The sequence below is a fragment of the Felis catus genome, chromosome B4 (assembly GCF_018350175.1).
Source record: "Felis catus isolate Fca126 chromosome B4, F.catus_Fca126_mat1.0, whole genome shotgun sequence".
NCBI lineage: Eukaryota > Metazoa > Chordata > Mammalia > Carnivora > Felidae > Felis > Felis catus.
In genome coordinates this window covers 137,744,428-137,764,292 of record NC_058374.1, presented here as the reverse complement: position 1 = coordinate 137,764,292, position 19,865 = coordinate 137,744,428, and the positions used below count along the sequence as shown (strand labels likewise).

The 19,865-nt window shown below is 38.7% G+C and overlaps 1 protein-coding gene across 4 annotated transcripts in view; it reads left to right on the top strand.

Moving 5' to 3' along the window:
* SMC1B (structural maintenance of chromosomes 1B) overlaps positions 1-19,865 on the top strand; it is a 74,705-nt gene that overhangs the window by 20,018 nt on the left and 34,822 nt on the right. For 2 of the 4 annotated variants that reach the window (XM_023257602.2, XM_011284332.4), the window contains exons 6-12: positions 388-646; positions 1,601-1,741; positions 6,543-6,625; positions 7,411-7,618; positions 10,310-10,495; positions 11,675-11,854; positions 19,316-19,462. In XM_023257602.2, the coding sequence (XP_023113370.1) occupies positions 388-646; positions 1,601-1,741; positions 6,543-6,625; positions 7,411-7,618; positions 10,310-10,495; positions 11,675-11,854; positions 19,316-19,462 (1,204 nt within the window). The remainder of the gene's footprint in view (positions 1-387; positions 647-1,600; positions 1,742-6,542; positions 6,626-7,410; positions 7,619-10,309; positions 10,496-11,674; positions 11,855-19,315; positions 19,463-19,865) is intronic. The other 2 variants (XM_023257603.2, XM_023257606.2) reach the window with 2 other exon arrangements.

Below are 19,865 nucleotides of genomic sequence, written 5' to 3'. Positions count from 1 at the left end.
TACACTGGTAATACAGTAGATTCTTTGGTCACATTTTGTATTCCATCTGGATCCCTTAGCCTCCTAAGTGATTTTTTTAATTTGTATACATTACATTAAGGTTCACTCTTGGTGCCATGAAGTTCTATAGGTTTTCACAAATGTACACGACGTCCTGTATCCACCATTATGGTATCATACAGAGTGGTTTACCACTCAAAAAATTTCCCTGTGCTCCACCTGTTCAGTACCTCCCCCCCAACCTCTGGAAATCACTGATCTGCTTATAGTCTCTGAAAGTCAATTTTTAAAGTTTATTTTTAAATGTATGATTTGATCAAAAGAACTTCCTTCCCTTGTATGGTATAGATTTAATTTACTTTAAAGCAAACTTTATTTTCTTTTTAGATCTCTTGAAGCACTTTTAAATCAGAAAAGGCCTCAATACATTAAAGCCAAAGAAAATACTTCTCACCACCTCAAGAAATTAGATGTGGCTAAGAAATCAATAAAGGACAGTGAAAAACAATGTTCTAAACAGGAAGATGACATAAAGGCCCTGGAGACAGAGCTGGTTGATTTAGATGGTGCATGGAGAAGTTTTGAGAAGCAGGTTGAGGAAGAAATCTTATACAAAAGGCGAGACATTGAACTAGAAGCCAGTCAGGTGAACAAGTCAACATATGAGAAAACTTCCTATTATTTCAGCTTCTTAGAAATAACTTAAAGGATGTCCTCTCTGATATTTTAAGAGATCGACCTCAGACAATCCTCATCTCAGTGATGGGGATTGAAATTTTTCAGCCTATATGCAGAATGTATCTTTAGGGTATTTTTGTTTTATAAGATTCGATGGCATTATAACCTTTATGAGTTCATTGAAGTCATAGAAAATACTTCAACAAGACCACATGGTATCATTTTGTAATAAAATTAGGTAACTGATATTCTTACGTTTTTGAGGTAATCGTTTTTTCCTTACGGATATTATAAAAACTTAAAAATCAGATATACGTGGCTTTGAAGAAACATGACCACTTAATTGGCGGGAGGGAAGTTGATTGTTTGAGATGGTTTAAATGTGGTGGTGAATTAATATGCAATTTGGTATGTAAGATTTAATTATAACAAATGGGAAAAAAATAATTACGACAAATTGGTAGTAGAGCTCCCATAATTTTTAATTCAGAGTTTTCAAACATTCTCTCAACTGACTTTTTATAATTTATCTTTCATTAATGTTATAATTTTACATCATAAAATATATACCAAAATAACTATATAAATAAAATATTTGATTTTATCTGAACTCCTTGCATGTGGACTGTTAATGAGTTTAATCCCCTTCTTGTTTTATTTTTTAATCCCCTTTCTCTTTAAGTTTTTCTTGCAGAGACTTTATAGAGTTGGTTTTGAAGCCTTATCTGTCTCTCTCTCCAGGCAGTTTTAAATAAGAAGAGGTTCATTTTACGTTCACATTATCTTACCTGGAAAAGATAACCAATTATGATCCGATTTATTTAAAACTGATAAGATTATCTTCTAGTCAAGGGATATCACATAAAAATTTCCTCGCGTGTTTCTTCTGTGAGTTAGTAATATTTTCATACTCCTTATACAGCTGGATCGTTATAAAGAACTTAAGGAACAAGTAAGAAAGAAAGTGGCTATAATGACCCAACAACTGGAAAAGCTGCAGTGGGAACAGAGGGCTGATAAAGAAAGACTGGCATTCGAGAAGAGGAGGCATGGAGAAGTTCAGGTACCTCTGTTTGTGCAGTCATGACAGGGAGTTGCCATCAATGAAATGGTATTCTCTTTTTGTGTCAGCTTTTCAGTATATTAATGGATTGACATCAGGCATAAGCCATTAATTTAAAAATTCTGGGTTCCTTGTTTTGCCACTTGGTGTCCTTTAGGTGCTCCTTCATCATGGTCTAAGATAGAAGCAGAAAGCACCTTCTTTCATGTAATCAGGAAGTGTTTTCTACACACCTGTGTGGTGATGGGCATGAGCAGATCACACAATTTTTTTTCCTTCATGTGTTTTAGTTCAGTGAGGTGAGGAGGAGGATAAATAAAGAGAAAAAACAGACAAGTATCTTAACAGAGGTGAATGCAGGGCCCTGTGGAAACATCAAGGACACAGCCCAGGAGGAGCCTGGGAGCTTACTGCACCGCATGGGAAGTGACCATCAAGGCCGCATGATAGTGCTCTGCCCTCCGGTTAGGCAGACCTGGCTTCCAGCCAGTCTCCTCCTGTCACGGGTCTGTGTAGTCTTGAGAAGTAACTAAATTATTTAACTTGTCTGGGCTGGGCTTTGATTTCTTCATTTGTGCAAGAAGGACCAATGAGTCTACCTCATAGAGACGGGAAGGTTGAATAAGATGAAAGCGTGTGATAATACACGAAGTGTCTGGTCTTTTCCTCTGTGCCTCATGACCTCGTTTCCCAAAGAGTGAGAATTGGACTCCAAAATTACTATGGCAATTCAACAGATCACAAATCGTGATATTTTATACAGTCGGTGGGCCATCCTAAAAATATGACCATTTCTGATAAGAATTGTAAAGGGTAAATGGTTCTGAATTATATATACGTTTGACTTATAAGTAAATATTTGGAATTTAGAGGAAAACGTTGATTGATTACTTTGCCAGGCACGTTGCATTCGTTGGCTCCTGTACGTCTGACAATAATAACAAAGAGTAGGTATTTACTCTAGGGTACAGATGAGGAAACTGAGGATTGGGATTTCAAAATGAAATATGTCTGTGGAAATGGGTCTGACGTTTTCCAGAGAAAACAGCAATAATATTATAGTGTAGTGTTTATTTGTACATACCACGTATATAGCACTTTACGGCACTGCTCTGAACCTGATTTATTTATTTACTATTCAGACAAATTTATGAAGTAGATACTAGTATTATTATGTTCTCATCCTGGATTTTCCTCTTTTCTAAGTTTTCTGCCTTGGTGACTTATATTCCCATAGATTTGAATGTCATCTGCTGATGACTCCCCAATTCGTATCTCTTCCTCACAACCTCATATATCCAGCTGCTTTGTCAGCACCTCCTTTGTGGATGTTGAATAGATCTCTCAAACTTAATCCAAGCCGAGCTTCTGATCTTCACCCCCACATGCTTCCCACACGTAATCTTTCCCATTTTAGGTGATGAGATTCACTCTTACTGGTTGCTCCGACCAGAAAACTTGGGTTCCATCTTTGACTCCTTTAGGGAATTGTGCCGGCTCCACTTTGTACGTGTACCAAGTCTCGTATCGCTCCTCCGCTGCCCTGCTGGTCCCGATCACCATCTTCTTGTTTGTTTGTTTGTTTGTTTGTTTGTACCACTCTGATAGCCTGCCAGGTTTTCCTGTTTCCGCTGTCGTCTCCTCTACAACGGCCTCAGCACAGCAGCCAAAGAAATGGTTTTAATATCTAAGTCAGATCATGACACTTGCTCTCTTTTACTTCCTCCAGTAGCTCGCCATCACACACAAAGTCAGGGTCCTCGAGTGCCCTCCATAGAGCTACCTGGTCGCTCGCCCCTCCCCCTCCAGTTTACCTTTCAAATCTCCGCTTTATCTGTTCTCCCTCTTACTCCCTGTGATCTGGCTGTACTGGCCTCCTGGAACATGTTGGACATATTTCTGCCTTCAGGCCTTTGCGCTGGTTATTCCTCTGCTAGGAACAAGCTTGCCCTACATTTCTTCATTTGCCACTCCCTCACTTCCTGCAAGTCTTTGCTCAGATGTTGCTTTCTCATTGAAGCCTACCTGACCTCCCTATCTAAAATTATAGTACCCACCACACTTCTGCTGGCCTTGCCCCAGCTCTGCTCTCCCAAAGTGTTTCTCTCCTAACACATGATTTAATTTCCATACACTATTTGTCTGCCTTCCCCCTCTAGAAAGTTAACTCCACAAAAGCGGGGAGATGTTTGTCTGTTTTGTTCACCGATACAACCCAAGTGTCTAGAATAGTTCCTTATCCAGAAGGGATAATCAGTAAATATTCAATGGACGAATTTCACGGATGAAGGAATCAAGGCACAACATGGTTAACTTGACTAAACGAGTAAGTGGAGGAACTGGGATTTGGTTCCAGGCGCTTTGTCTCCACAGTCCGTCTTCTTCACCATACACTGCACTGTGTGTAGTGTTGTTAGGCGTGTTGTGAATTGGCAGGTGAAAAGACGACCAAGAATGAAAGGCGAACTATTTGATAATCATGAGTGGAAGAGAGAACGTTTTGTGGAAGGAGAAAAACAGATGCAGTACCAAAGCAGTAACTACTTTAAAACCCTTGTATCATTTGCATCACATTATAAAATTGTACACTGATTTCAGTAAATACTCTTTGTACATTTTTGCCTTCGTACATGCTAGTTTTGGGGAAACCTCCTCATCTTTACATATTAAATTCTGTAGTTACTCACACTGCAAAGCCTTCTCGGGCCCACTTTTTCTTCCCACCAAAAACCTGAAAATAATTTATTCCTCATCTAATTACTCATTGGGCTTAATCTGCATCTGAGGGCTTTTATCAGATTGAATAAGAAGTACAGTTCATTTGGTACCAGTTCTACTAGACTGGAAGCTTTTAAAGGCAGGGTTTGTAACAGTGTTTGTTGTAAACCATGTACTTAGATGTCAGTAAGTGGTGGTTGAATTGCAGCTTTTTTTTTTTAATGTTTATTTTACGTGACAGAGAGCACACATGCATACACGTGAGTGGGAGAGGGGAAGGCAGGGAGAGAATCCCAAGCAGCCTCCATGCTGTCAGCACAGACCCTGACACAGTGCTTGATCTCACGCGCCGTGAGATCATGACCGGAAGTGAAATCGAGTGTCAGGCGCCCTGTGGCTGTCTTTTGAATACAAACACATCGGTAGTAGAAGAAGACCATGTCAGGTTGGAGACAGATGAAGACGTCTGTACCCAGACTCAGTTTCCCACAGGACAGGAGGAGCTTCAACTTCCCACAGATCCTGAGATCACAAGGTTCTGGGCGGTGTTTGCTTCTCCCAGACAACTGCGTGATCAGCCGGCATCTCAAATCCAGAAGACCTGGTACCATAACTGTCTGATTATCCTCTATTGTGTGTCGAGCAGAACACCCAGGCCTTAACCACTTCTCCATGGGAAGACCCTGGCCTTTTCCATTTTCTTCATTAAAGCCCATTCTTTAAACTAAGCCATATCTGAAGTTTGTTCTGAGCTCCTGGCATAACAGATGGTGACCTTGGTAAGTATTGACCACAAAGGAGCCCAGCTGGTGTGATACAAGCCCTGGGAGTGGCCAGAGCAAAGGCAGAGGCAGGTGTTTCCAGTTGACTTAATTTGGTATGCCTCGTTCATCTTGTTTTTGCTTCTTTGAATGGAATTCTTTTTTGTTGTTGGAAGTTTTATTTTTTTAATGTTTATTTTTGAGAGAGAGAGACACAAACTATGAGCAGGAGAGGGGCAGAGAGAGAGAGGGAGACACAGAATCAGAAGCAAGCTCCAGGCTCTGAGCTGTCAGCACAGAGCCTGACTCAGGGCTCGAACCCATGAACTGTGGGATCATGACCTGAGCCGAAGTGGGACGCTTAACTGACTGAGCCACCCAGGCGCCCCTCTTTGAATGGAATTCTTAAGTTTGTGATAATAGAATTTTAGTATAACCACTCTAATTGTGAAATGTGTGAGTTCTAGAGAAAAGGAACTATGTCTTGCTTATTTTTATAACTCCGGCACCTAGCACAGTAGATGTTTATTCAGTGAATTTGTATTACAAATGAGTAAAATGACATAATTATCTTCATAGAATATATTTTTCCTTTTCCAGATGAAAATTTTGTCATTTCATCTGCTATTATATACTGAAAAGGAGTTGTTTTTACTTTGGTACGCTCCTGGTTTTAGATCACTTAGTAATGGAGTAAGAAAGGTTAATCTGGCTGTAGTGCACAGGGTGAATACGGGAAAGGTTAGATGTGAAACCTTGAAGGCTAGTACAGCACTTGTATTTAGTGATACAGTGAATGGAGCAAGACTTGTGCAAAGTCCTAGTCTCACAAGCCCATGGTTGCCTTCCAGGTGCCTATGCTGTTTGTAACACCAAGTAGCTGCCCTAGAATTACTGTCAACTTGTGTGTCTCCCACCAGCCCTCAGTCCTTGAGAGCAGAGACTCTATCCTGTTCATTATTATATCTCTAGTTCCCAGTACATGGCAGCCAGGGAATAAATATTTATTGAATGAATTAGTTTGAGGGACAGATAAGAAATGTGTAGACATTTGAAGATCAACCCTTAGAGTTTGGAGTTGCCAAATATCTAGTGAATGGTGGAGCCAGGATTTGAACCTTGACCCTTACAAACTCAAAGCTCTATGCTTTACTGCCTTTTCAGAGTTAAACCTTGCGCTTATAGGTGTTTTCATATGGTTATATTTGATATATTTCAAGTTTAGAACATCTTACAATTCTCTAGTAACTTCTAGGAGGATAGTGAAAAATAACTTTATTTGGAGTTGCTGTAATTGATTTTAAGTTTTCTTCCTGTTTTAGGAAAATCTAAAACAAATAAAAGAGCAGATAGAAGATCATAAAAAACGAATAGAGAAGTTGGAAGAATATACAAAAGCATGCATGTGGGTACAGGGGAAATTCTTGTGGCTTCCTTATGTCTCTGGTATATTTGGGGTATATCTGTGAAATGAAAGCTTCCACTGTATCATAATGTTCTCACTCCTGCGGTTTTTTTCTTTTTTAAAAAAATGTTTATTTGTTTTGAGGGGGGAAGGGGCAGAGAGAGAAGGAGAGAGAGAGAATCCCAAGCAGGCTCCATACTCAGCATGGAGCCCAATGTGGGGCTCGATCCCATGACTGCAAGATCACGACCTGAACTGAAATCAAGAGTTGGACATTTAACCAACTGAGCCATCCAGGGGCCCCTCACTCCTCCATTTTTTTCATTTCATTGTAGATAATTAAAAATTAGACTTAACCACATAAGTAAATACACTATTTAAGTTTTAAAATATAAACTTTCAAGTGATGAAACTTGAAATGTTGGTATTGATGTTTTATAATAAGTTATGTCACGATAGCTGGCATGACCTGATTATCCCCCACTAAGATTTTTGTTTTTCATTGGCCTTTACTTCTTATTAAGCCCACAACGACTCCTCTGATTATAGTGATCTATCCTTACTTTCACTTTCTCAGTCTTCAGAAATGTGTATCTTCTGAATCAACAAAGAATGATCAAAATCTCTTTGCCCATGTCTGGTGCTAAGCTTATTTTATTGTCATTTTCATCATTTAAAATTGATAAGCACTATTCCATTCCCCTACAGTGCCAGACCACAGTATGTTGTATCTTGCAATTAATTTTTTTTCTTTTTGCTAGTAACTTATTGTTATTGTTATGTAGGGATTGCTTGAAAGAGAAAAAACAGCAAGAGGAAACCCTAGTGGTTGAAATTGAAAACACAAAATCAAGAATGTCTGAAGTTAATGAAGAATTGAACCTTATTAGAAGTGAATTGCAGAATGCTGGAATTGATAACCATGAGGGAAAACGTCAGCAGAAGAGAGCAGAAGTTCTAGAACACCTTAAAAGACTTTACCCAGATTCTGTGGTAATTAGAAGTGAACAGTTAATTGAAACAAAAGGGCTAAGCTTTCTTATTTGGGATTTAAAAAGTTACCATTATTAGGAAGCAGAATGATTTCAGAAGTCTTTTAGTTTTGTGTTTAATTATTTGTATTTAAAATATAATAGTAGATAATTGTGACAAAATTTAACTTCCAACAGTGTCTAGAGATAAGTAATTATCTGAGAGAAACCTGGACATTAACAGTATGACCCAGAAAGTCTGAGTTACAACCACTATCCCCATAGGTCACAACAGATCGCCTCAAGCCTCATGTTCTTCTTGGTTTTGTTTTGTTTTGTTTTGTTTTTTTAATATTTTCAGTTAACCTCAATGGCATACTTTTGAAATAGTGATGTTTTATTCTCTAAATCTGTGTATCCACTTCTGCTGATACATTTCATTAGCTGCAGGACAGCTCCGGTTGTTGGGGCATCAGCTTCACAGAATGACTTCCTCTGCTGTCGGGGTTGTGGTGTCTCACTCTCTTGTCATTAACACCAGGGGACACCGTGCAGTCCTTCTCTTAGGAGGGCCTGTTCTTAGCTTTTGGCCCCGGCAACCTCTTGAACTGTTTTGAAACTGGTCTTGACTTCTAGGTAGTGATGGGGGAGGAATAAGGCTGGGTCACACAATCCTTCCCCCCAGTACCAAACAAAATGACGAAACTAGTTTTAAAAAGTAGTTTAACAACCGAAAAAGGAACGGGGCTATTACATCTAATGCTGTAAACTTCAGAAAATGGTGATAGTCCATGATTTAAAAAAAAAAAGAAAAAAAATTGAACATTTCTTGTTCTTAACTCTGCAGAAGGAAAACTGACAAATTCCTGAGAATTCTCACCTAGTATCCCTTAATCTAGCAACAAGTAAACACAAGTATATACGTGTGTGTGTGTGTATGTGTGTGTATGTATGTATGTGTGTATATATATTATATATATTTGTTTCCTTCTGATTCAAAACTAGTGGGTCAGGAAACATAAACCTCTGATGTTCTTAGATGGAAGTAAAGGCCAGTTCAAAACCCTGTACCCAAAATGGAATTTTCCCTCCTCCCCCGAGGCAGAGGAACCTTGGTATTGGATATTAATTAAAAACTCAGAAGAAAGAGCAAAGCTCAAGTATTCAGACAAAAGATCTACACAGCCTCAACTCCGCTCTCACTTGCCCCTATCCTCCACGCCATTAGGTGATAGAAAACAGCCCAGAAAATACTGAGGAGATAAAACAGAAAATACCTAATTTAGTCCACCACTTGGTGCTCTCAGTTGTAGGTGAGGCAATCAGGAAAGTTATCCACCACAGCAACTTAAAGGTCTGAACAGAGCTGCCCACGTAAGCAAGTTGAAAAGAATCAATACAACAGCTGTAGGTACATGCAATAATAAAAAGAAAGAGTAATTTAAAAAGCATTTAGAATGGGGCACCTGGGTGGCTCAGTTGGTTAAGCGTCCAACTTTGGCTCAGGTCGTGATCTCACAGTTCGTGGGTTCAAGCCCCCTGTTGGCCTCTGTGCTGATATCTTGGAGCTGGACCCTGCTTCAGATTCTGTGTCTCCCTCTCTCTCTGCCCCTGCCCTGTTCACGCTCTGTCTCTGAAAAACTTTTTTTAAATAAAATTTTAAAAAAGCATTTAGGAGTCAAAGAGGCTAGTCTGGAAGAAGGTTACTGAACAAAATCCCCCTTAAGTATGGTGTGCTATGGATAATTTAATAAGAGCTTGAATTCATAAAACCAGATTCACATCTGAGCTAAAACAAAATAAAAAGTAAAACATAGAGCCAAGAAAACAGATCAAGAACAAATATTATTGCTGAACTAATAAGTGAATTGCAAGTAGCAAGGAACGGGTTATGTAGCTGAAAGTCAAATGACTGACCTGGAAGTAAGGTTTGAGTTAGTCACAGGTTGAGTGGAGAAGAACAATACAAACAGCAAGATAACGAACATTAAAGACAACAGTGCCCTATCATAAAGAAATTGGTGTTCCTGAAATAGAACCTGTTAAATGAAGAAAGAGTAAAAGATGTAAAATTGAATCTTCAGATTTTCTAGGGAGCAGTGATGATACGGGACGGCTGATATGCTGACACTTTCTCGTAAAGTTTTTGATTTTCAGTCTGATTACTTCTTGGCCATTCATCAGATCTCATATAACACTTCTTCATAGGAAGACTTCCCCGGCTTCTCCAGCCAACCTGGTCCCTGTTACACGCGCTCAGAATACTTTGTGTTATCACAGTGTATATTATCCCTCTATCTTGTGCACGCTTGTAATTCTCATTTATATCTTCTCTACTGAACTGAAAGCCTTGTAAGGTCACTTGTTCAGTGATGGTCACACAATTTCTAGCTCAGTAAACTGCATGCAGCAGGCACCTCATAGATTCTTATTTAATACTCAGAGAGTGGATGAGTTACCGTGGCTTCGTGAAGCATTTCGATACCTTGGTAAGGCTAGTCTCTCCTCATTACTCTTAAATGAAGTGTGGCACACCTAAATGGATACTTCCTAATTAAACCTATGTCCATTTGAATGAGACAGTGTTCAAATACGATATTTATAGTTCTGTAAAATTAGTTTATGGTCCATTATGCTCTGTGACATTGAAAAACAGTGAATTATTTGTCCCTCAATAATGTGTTTGTTTTCTCCTGTTTTGAAACCTGCTAAGTTTGGAAGACTGCTTGACCTCTGCCACCCTATTCATAAGAAATACCAACTGGCTGTTACTAAACTTTTTGGTCGCTACATGGTTGCCATTGTTGTAGCCTCTGAAAAGGTAGCAAAAGATTGTATTCGATTTCTGAAGGAGGAAAGAGCTGAACCGGAGACATTCCTTGCTCTAGATTACCTTGATGTAAGAGATTTGTAATGTTTATTACTTAGTGGTGACAAAATCTTGTCTTTAAAGCATGTCTCTATTGCCTAAAACTAGGCAGTGATAGGAAAAAAGTCATAGCTTGAATGCCTGTTAGTCACTCAAATGGCTGCTGTTAGAGTATTGGTAGGCAAAGCATAGTAGTTCTTGATTTAATATCATTTCTTTCTAATTTAGTTTTGCCGTAAGTGTACCTCGAGGATTTTGAGGACATGACTCTAGTGGTACACCACTCTGCCTGCTAGCCAGCAATGTATTTTGTTCTGTAGCAAACGGTAGGAACAGTTAAGACATATCAGTCTGTCCTTGAAATGCCAACCCTGGGTCTCAGTTGTTAAATATGCAATCACGTATTTACATACATCGCAGGAAACACGTATCAGTCTTTGGTACAGCAGACAAAATTTGGGGCCTTACGTATTGAGAGGCCTTAGAGTATCCAGAGTAAATTCCTATAGCAGGAGGCTTGTCATTATCATAATTGACGTCCTTTACTGGTTTTTTGCCTCCTAGAGAAAATGCTCTGCTTGGTCCAGCTTTCAAGACCCTGAGCTGCAGGCAGTGTGTGTAGCGGTTAGAGCTTGTGCCCTAGACTTGGACTGCCCTGCACTTGACTCTCCGCCTTGTCTGTCATTAGTTCTCACCGGCTTGTTCTCATAACAGTGAGGTCATACCTACCTGCTGGTTTCCAGTAATCATCGCAGACACTTTTTAAAAATCTGTTGCCACACCCAGCCTAAAAGTCATGTCGAAAACGGTCTGAAGGCTTTCCTGGTCATTTAGGCCTAAAATGATTTTCAGAGTTCCATGATGTGCCACTCTCTTGACACATACGTAAATGGGTGTTATCTCCCATTAGATTTTCTCCTTTTGAGAGCCTGGAACCCTGGTCAGCCATTGCTTTGGCCCAGCTGGCTGGTGGCAGAGTTGAATCTAGAAATTGTATCTTCTGGCTTTTGTTCAAGTGTGTTTTCTTTAAATGTTACATGGGCCAGTCAGTGGGATGTAGTTCATCAGGTTCTTGTCAAATTTTATTGCATATAAGTTCATTCTGTTAATTTTTTGCTGTCATGCTTATGTATGCTTTTTGAGCATGTACTAAATACTGCATTTTTATTTTAGTGTATCTAATATAACAAGTATGTTTTAACCTTTCAGATCAAGCCAATCAATGAAAGACTGAGGGAGATTAAAGGCTGTAAAATGATGATTGATGTCATAAAGACTCAGTTTCCTCAGCTGAAGAAAGTAATTCAGTTCGTGTGTGGAAATGGCCTTGTCTGTGAGACTGTGGAGGAAGCAAGGCATATTGCATTCGGTGGACCTGAAAGACGGAAAGTAAGAGGCTTAGATCACACCTTGGGATAATTTGAAGCAGTATTTAGAAGACTAACATACTCTACACACAAATCTATATATATATATGCTCATATGCTCTCTTTTAGAAGGAAAACTAACAGAACCTAGGAGAGTTACGGCTTCGGTGGTTGTTAAAATGTCTTGTTGAATTTTCAAAGAATTAATTTCTGTAGTATTCCCTGTTATCATAAATTACATTTTAGAAATTAGATCTATTGTAATCATAGCCTAACGCAGTTAATTTTTTTTTTTTTTTTTTTTTTTACCTGACATGCAGTAAATGTCCTTGGTGCATCTCTGACTTTCCTGGCGTTTCATGTATCATACATGTGTTTCTGGATACCGGGAAAGAGGTTTTAGGGGCTTGTATTTTATATTAATTCTTCCGCAGCTCGACGCAGACATTGTCCTTTTACACATTCACGGTTTGGGCACACTTGAAGTTCTAAGGATGGCACAATTGAAATGAGCTTACTGAATGCTAATCTCAAGAGGATAATTTTTATTTAAAAAATACCGTTTTACTCAGTTGAATAATTTATATTTAGTTAAGCAGTGTTAAATTCCTCAAATTATCTGACATAGGGTTTTTTTGAACTACATTTGTTATGAAAACATAGAGTCTGAGAGCATAAGTTATGAGGTAAGACCAGTGATGCTACTTAGTATTTAATGATACACCTTCCAGAGAGTTTCTACACATCTAATTTTATCATTTAAAATTGGAGAAATAATGGTACCCATTTCATAGGGTTAGAGGGTTAAATTAAGTAATAACATGCAAAATGCCATTTCAGTGCCTAGCAAATAGCTCTCAAAAAGTGCCAGTTATTTGTTTATTTAGTACTAAGCTAATTTACACATCAGATCTGGAATGTCCAGAATTGCAGATTAATACAAAATAGGCTATTGTTATGAGAAGTAGGAATTTCCAGTATTGAGTTTATTAACTTACCTGACATGATTAATTTCTCATACATTTTAGTACTTCTTTCAGTAATCGTAATTTGATCACTGTCATTGACTTCTACACATTAAATTTAAGGAGGTATCATAAGTGAGCTACTAAGATATTTTGCTACCTATTTATACTACAGTTGATTTTTGTATGTTTGTAAAATTGATTTTGAAGTTTGTATGGTCAATTTAAAGAGGTCACATGAAGATAAGACTTTATTCTTTCATTCAACAAACTTTCACGGCCCTATATCTTGTTCACGCCTTACTCCTCTAGGCTGTCTCTCGTTCTTTTCATTATTTCAAAATTTTAATTAGCTTCATTTGTCTTACTTGTATCTTAAGTATATTTCAGGGACTTTATCTTCTTCCTGTTCCACTTAAAGAATTTTCTGTGTAGACGTCACATTTCACAGAAAATGTCTTCAATTTGTGCTTTTGGTTTTCCATGGACTTGATATCTTTCTACAGACTTGATATTGGGTTTAAAATGTTTTTAAATTCAAATACTGCAAGTGACGTCACAAAATGGTATTTGGGCTAGTTTATAATCTACACAGTATATATGAACTACATAATATAAGTTATAGCAGTTCTGCTAGCTATAGTTTGGTCATCAAGATTTTTATGATAACTCAACTTCTAAATATTTTTAAATTTATATAACAACATTTTAAAATCTGGACTCTCTTTAAATGCATGCGATTATTCCATCCATTCCCCTTAACCAGAGAAACAATAATAATTTGTTTCCTTTCCCATAAGTTGGGTGACTTACTTTAAAAAGTATATGGAAAGATATATTTATGTTTTTAACATGGTTAGCAAAAAAACAGACCCAGAAAAATGTCATTAGCTAGCTAGTAATTTGTGAAAAGATCATTTTTCCAAAAATTATGCACATTAAACAAAATAAAATGCAGGGTACAGTAAACTGAAAAAACTGGGTACCAGGGCGCCTGGGTGGCTCAGTCGGTTAAGCGTCCCAACTTCAGCTCAGGCCACGATCTCATGGTTCATGAGTTCGAGCCCTGCGTCGGGCTCTGTGGCTGACCACTCGGAGCCTGGAGCTCCTTCGGATCCTGTGTCTCCCTCTCTGTGCCACTCCCCACTCTCACTCTGTCTGTCTGTCAAAAATAAATAATAAACATTAAAAAAAATTTAAAAACTGGGCACCATCTAGAACAGAACATAGTTGAATCTAAATTTCATACCTTATATCAGAATATATTTTAGATGGATTCAAAATATAAATGTGAGAAATGAAACTCTAAGTCTACTAAGAGAAAGCATGGGGGCTTTATTTTTTTTTTTAAATTTTTTTTTAATGTTTATTTCTGAGAGAGAGAGCATAAGTGCGGGAGAGACAGAGAAAGAGGGAGACACAGAATCAGAAGCAGGCTCTAGGCTCTGAGCTGTCAGCACAGAGCCTGACACGGGGCTCAAACTCACGAACCACGAGATCATGACCTGAACCAAAGTCAGTCGATCAACCCACTGAGCCACCCAGGCGCCCCGGGGCTTTATTCTTAATGTCAGAGATAGTAAGACCTTTTCAGTATGACAAAAAAAAACCCCAAAGCCATGAAAGATGGGTAAATTCCCATAAAAAATTCTGCATGGCACAAACCACAAGCAAAATCAAAAGACATGGCAAACCAGGGATAATATTTGCAGCTCAGAGTAAAGAGCAAATTTTCCTATAAATCAATGGAAAAAAAGAACACAAAGCAGAAAAATGGATGAAGGACTTGAACAAACGTATTGTCGTGGAAGGAAATATAATTGCTCTTATATGTGAAAACTCATTCTCCCTTTATGTGGGAAATGCCAACTAAAACTGCACTGCAATGTTTTTTCACCTGTCGGGTTGATAAACATTGGAAGGTTTGCTCACACCGTGTGAGGAGAGAAACCCTTCCATCCCCTGCTCTGAGAGTATAAATTCGTATCAGCTCTGCGAAGGGCCGTTCTACCAGTGGTACTTGTTAGGAACTTCACACACAGATGAACTCACATGTCCATGAAATGATTTATTTATTGAACCATTCTGTGTAACAGGAAAAATGGGAAACATTCCAGACAAGACTAATTCAATGAAAGTAGTGTGTTCATAGAATGGAATACTGATAATGTGCAACCTTAAATAAGAATGAAGTCCTTTATGTACAAGTATGAGACCACCTCCAAGATCTATTCAGTTTTTTAAAAAAGTCATATGTAGACTAGTGTGTAGTGTGTTACCATGTGTGTAAAACACTGGGGGAAATAAGAGATGTTTGCATGCATCTGTTTACGCAAGAACATTCTGGGAGAATGCGTAAGAAAATCACATCACTGATAACCTCTGGGGAGGGCATGTGGGTGGTAGGGGCCAGGGAAATTTTTCACTCTACAGTCTTGTATCTTTTGGATTTTGAATTCAGTGAATATCTTTTCCATTCAGAAATAAAATGTTAAAGTATATTATTTTTCATACCACTGAAAGGGAACGTTAAAAATATGTAGAATCTGCATAACACAAAAATTCATGGGAGAATCTACCTTAGCAGTTTATAAGACTGAAACGCTATTCTTGAAACAGTCGAAACTGATTCGGTGGATTGGTTGGTAATCCTGCAGAATAAGTGTTTAATGCCTAAGAATGTTTTTCTAGCACATACTCTCTAGAAGTTTCATTTAGTGTTATTTAAAAATTCCTCCCACTCTTCTGTCATGAAATCCCAACTGTGCCAGCCAAGGTATTTTTCAGGAATGTGACCCCTGACTAGGATTACTACCCTGGCCAACTAATGTAAGATTTAAGTTAAGGAAATTGCCGGCTGGAAGTTATAATTATAGTCCTCTGGAATAGGAATTTGACTGTAAATCAAATGAAAATAGGTTGTTGGAGATTACATTTACCTTTAGAAGAAATAAGTTATTTTAATAAACCTAGAAACTGTTAAAACAAGTAAGATTCATAATTCTGTGAATTGGTGCTCACAATGTTTTTGGAATTGAAGGAAGTGTATAACATGGTGGGTGAGAACACGGGGATAGATGTTCGACCAACTTGGGCTTTGGTCCCTGTGTATGGCCTTAGGCAAGTTACCTAATATCTTTTGGTCCCTATCTGTACAATGGAAATAGTATCTACTTAATGGGGTTGTGAACATAGAACTAAACAGCATCTCTGTACTGTGCCGGGCACGTTATATGCAGTAGTAAACCGTTGTAGTAACAACAGCAGCAGCCAACCAAGCAATGAAGTAAAAAGAGCCTCAGAAAACTGTACCCCTGCTCAAAGAGGAGAAGTTGACTTGTAGCTGGGAAGAGGGCGCTGGCGTTGTACTCCCATGCACGATATGGCAGATTCTCGTTAGCGCAGAGCTCTTGGTGCCCCTCTCCACGCCAGCCCCCGGTGAGGTTTTTCCTCGCTGTTACGTTTGGCTTTTGTATATCACATATACAAGTTAATAGATGTGCAATTCAGAGATTTGGGAAAATAGAGCTCAAAAAGGAAAATGAAAGCCATCCCTAACTTGTGTCCTAGAGTTACCAGAGAAAACATCTGGACATACCACCTGTGTTAAATTTCTTTCATTGTTTATCCGAAATTCACATGTAACTGGGTGTGCTGCTTCTCTCTTTGCTAAATCTGGCAACCATAGCCTAGCAAGATCTAGTGCGTCCTGTGGTATATAAGCTATATGTTTAGGAAGCAGTTCTGTCATTCTTAACTTTTGTAAGTATTGTTTTTACATGTTTAATGGGGTCTTTACTATAAAATCAAATATATATTTACTTAATTTTTCTCATGTTTTTGGTGGTACCGGTTCTGTATTTTAATCTTAATCTGAAATTTATTTTGATGTGTATTATTAGGTATAGGTATTGGCTTTTTCCCCCTAAATGGTTAATTACCTATCCCAGTATCATATATTGAATAATTTTTGTTTTTCTGCTTGCTTAATTGAATTCAGTGATTTCTCATTTTCTCTTTTTCAGTGATTTCTCATTATGGATTATTATATTTGGTTCTTTTTCCACCTAGTATAATTTCTTATCTCTAGTTATTATTTGGGGCTATCGTACTGCATATTTATAGTTATTATAATCTTTATTATGATTTATAAAATCTAATTTCTTTTAGAAAGTAATCAAAATATGCGTTATAAATAAGTAAATAAAATACCAGCCTACAAGCACTGTAAAATCAGTATGTCTGAAACTAAATTAACGTTCTTTCTAAATCTTGATCTCCTGTATTTAATTCTTGGTACCACTATTCTAGCTAAATGAAGCTCTGGTTTTTCCCCAAGGATTTCCTCATAACCTCTACAATCCCAGTCTATTGGACCAGTCTGTTTTTCACATAATTGCCAGGATGGTCTGTTGAAAGCTCATGTCTGATCACTTCTGTCTCCCGTGTGCCACCATCCCATCCCGTGTTAATCCCCTCCGCGCCCTCCATGGACTCCCTGGTCCTTAGTGGTGTTCAGTCCCCATTTTCCCGTGAGGGCACACAAAGAGCTCCACCATCTGCCCTGCCTGCTAGCCGTACCTCTGTGCTATTCCTTCACCGTCGCGTTACTTCCTAGGAATTCCCAACTCACGTTGCCTCTGTCTCCATCCCACCCCTGTGACACACGCACGTACGCACAGTCTGTGTGTCCGTGCCCCGCTGCCTGCATTCCACCACCGCCCTTTTCTGGGCTACCTCCTACCTGTGTGTGTCAGAGACTGCAGCTGCCTGCTTAGTATCCCTTTCCCTGTTTTCCTTACTAACAGAAGCCTGATCTTCCTGCGTGACAATCTAGGGGGGACAATTGGAAGTAAATGGCAGTCATCAGGAGTCCTGCCAGGAAAGTTTCTTAACAGAACTTTTACCTCCTTTTGTGAAACGTAGACACAGTAGCTGGAGCTGTAGGATTCTCCTGGACTACCAAATGACTTTGAAACGGTCACGTAAGAGATTCAGACACACACATCACTAGTGACACATAGTGGAAACGTAAAGTAAGCTTTGTGGAGAACTTAAAAGCAGAAAAGGAGAGGAGCCTATGGTTCTTCACCTTTCCTTCAGTGTGAATGAAACACAGTTTGGCCAGGCAGACATAGCCCCAGCTGAGAGTGTTCCCAGAGAGGGATGCTGCCTCCATATCACTGCACATTGTTGTGAAGAAGTCAGAGCAGTCAGCAAGGTGTGTACCAGTGGGCTTCCCACACTGCCCTCCCGCTCAGAGAGAGCTTCCCGTTAGGAGCTCAGTCTCCATGCCACTGCTCTTGCTATCCAGTGAAGATGTAACGCTTTTCCCCAGAGCCATTTCAGACCGTGAGCAAACTGATCGCCGAGCCGACAGCTGGGAAGGAAAGGAGCCCCTAAAGCCTCCAGAAAATAACAAGGCTGTCTCCCTTGAAGAGTGATCCAAATGCTAAGGATGGTACAGCAATATTCTGTCAGGAGTCTGGGTTTTGTTAACTCTGGCGTCACCATAAAAACCCTGGAACGCGTACCTCTGTAATCGTGAGACAGAAATAAACGGAGTTTTCTGGTAAAGATAGCTAGTTACGTCTAACTAGTTCCTCTGATAAGATACAGTGGAAGCCTTGGCCTCTTCAGGAAGCCTTCTGCAGAGCAGCTGGGTTGGAATCCTCCAGTTTTATGCTTCCAGATTATTCTGAGTATGATTCTAGCTTCTCATCGCTTTATGTTGTAATGATACGTTTCTTTTCCCCACGAGAGTGATTTGCTGAGGGTCAGTACCATATGTCACTTCTTTGGTCACTCCGGTCCCCGGTATGGAACGTCTCAAACACAGTAGCACGCAGGGAATGTTTGTCTGAATGAAGGAATGAATGAGATTCCTATTTGTTGACTTTTTCTTTTTTTTAAAGCTCACATTGCATGGTTTTAGTCTTACACAGTTGGTCTGCACCTGCTCTCACCAAATAATTAGAAACATTTGCAAAACACTGAGAATCATTTACTGCATAAAGCATATGATTACTCACTGGACTATAAACTTGAAGCTATTTTGTACCTCTGACTCTGTTTAAATTTTTTTCTTCCTCCCGGTTTCATTTGCATCGGGGAGAATGTGATATGCTTGGTGTCTAAGGCTGTTGTCATAATATGCCACTGGCATGTGGTAAGAAATTCTTCAAAACACAGGAATATATAATGCAAACTATTTGATACCAGATTCGCCTCTCATTATTGAATATGTTTGGAACTAATGTACAATTTACTTTGAAACTTTTTAATGGCTGCTAATCTGTTGCCTAGAATTCCTTTGGGCCTTAGCAAAACAGGACTCGTATTTGTGGTTCATTTATTGGCTAGTGTCTGTCCCTTCATAAGTTGGGTATTTTATTCATAAATTTCATTAAGTGGTTTTTCTCATCTATAAATTCTCAGCTGGAAAAATTTCCATATATGTCCAATCTTTATCTTCCTTCTGTACATCTCTCCAGGATAAAATGTTTTTAATTTTACAGACAGTAGCTCTTGATGGAACATTATTTTTAAAATCTGGGGTGATCTCTGGAGGATCAAGTGACTTAAAATACAAGGCTAGATGCTGGGATGAGAAGGAGATAAAGAACTTAAGAGACAGAAGAACCCAGCTGATCCAGGAATTAAAGGTAAGCCCATGCTGTAGACATTGTAGCATACTAAGGAGAGTAATTGTGTTTTTAAACAAATTTTTGGACTAATACAAGGACTATGCCTGCTTAAAAAAATTCAAGTAAAGCAAAATAGAATAAATTAAAATATAAAAATCTTTCTCTTACCTATCCTTACATCTCCGTGATATTTGCTAAACACAGTCTGATATATAGCCCCTGGAAATTTTCTCTGTATATGCAAGTATATATATTATTTTTCCTGCTTGTTTTATGATAGACTTTTGCTACAAATAATGTTTGCAACAAGCTTTTTCATTTAATGTTATGACATGGACATGTTTTCATCTTAGCATACAGAGAATGACTTTTTTATTTTAAATGTTTATTATTTATTTTGGCGGAGAGAAAGAATGCGAGC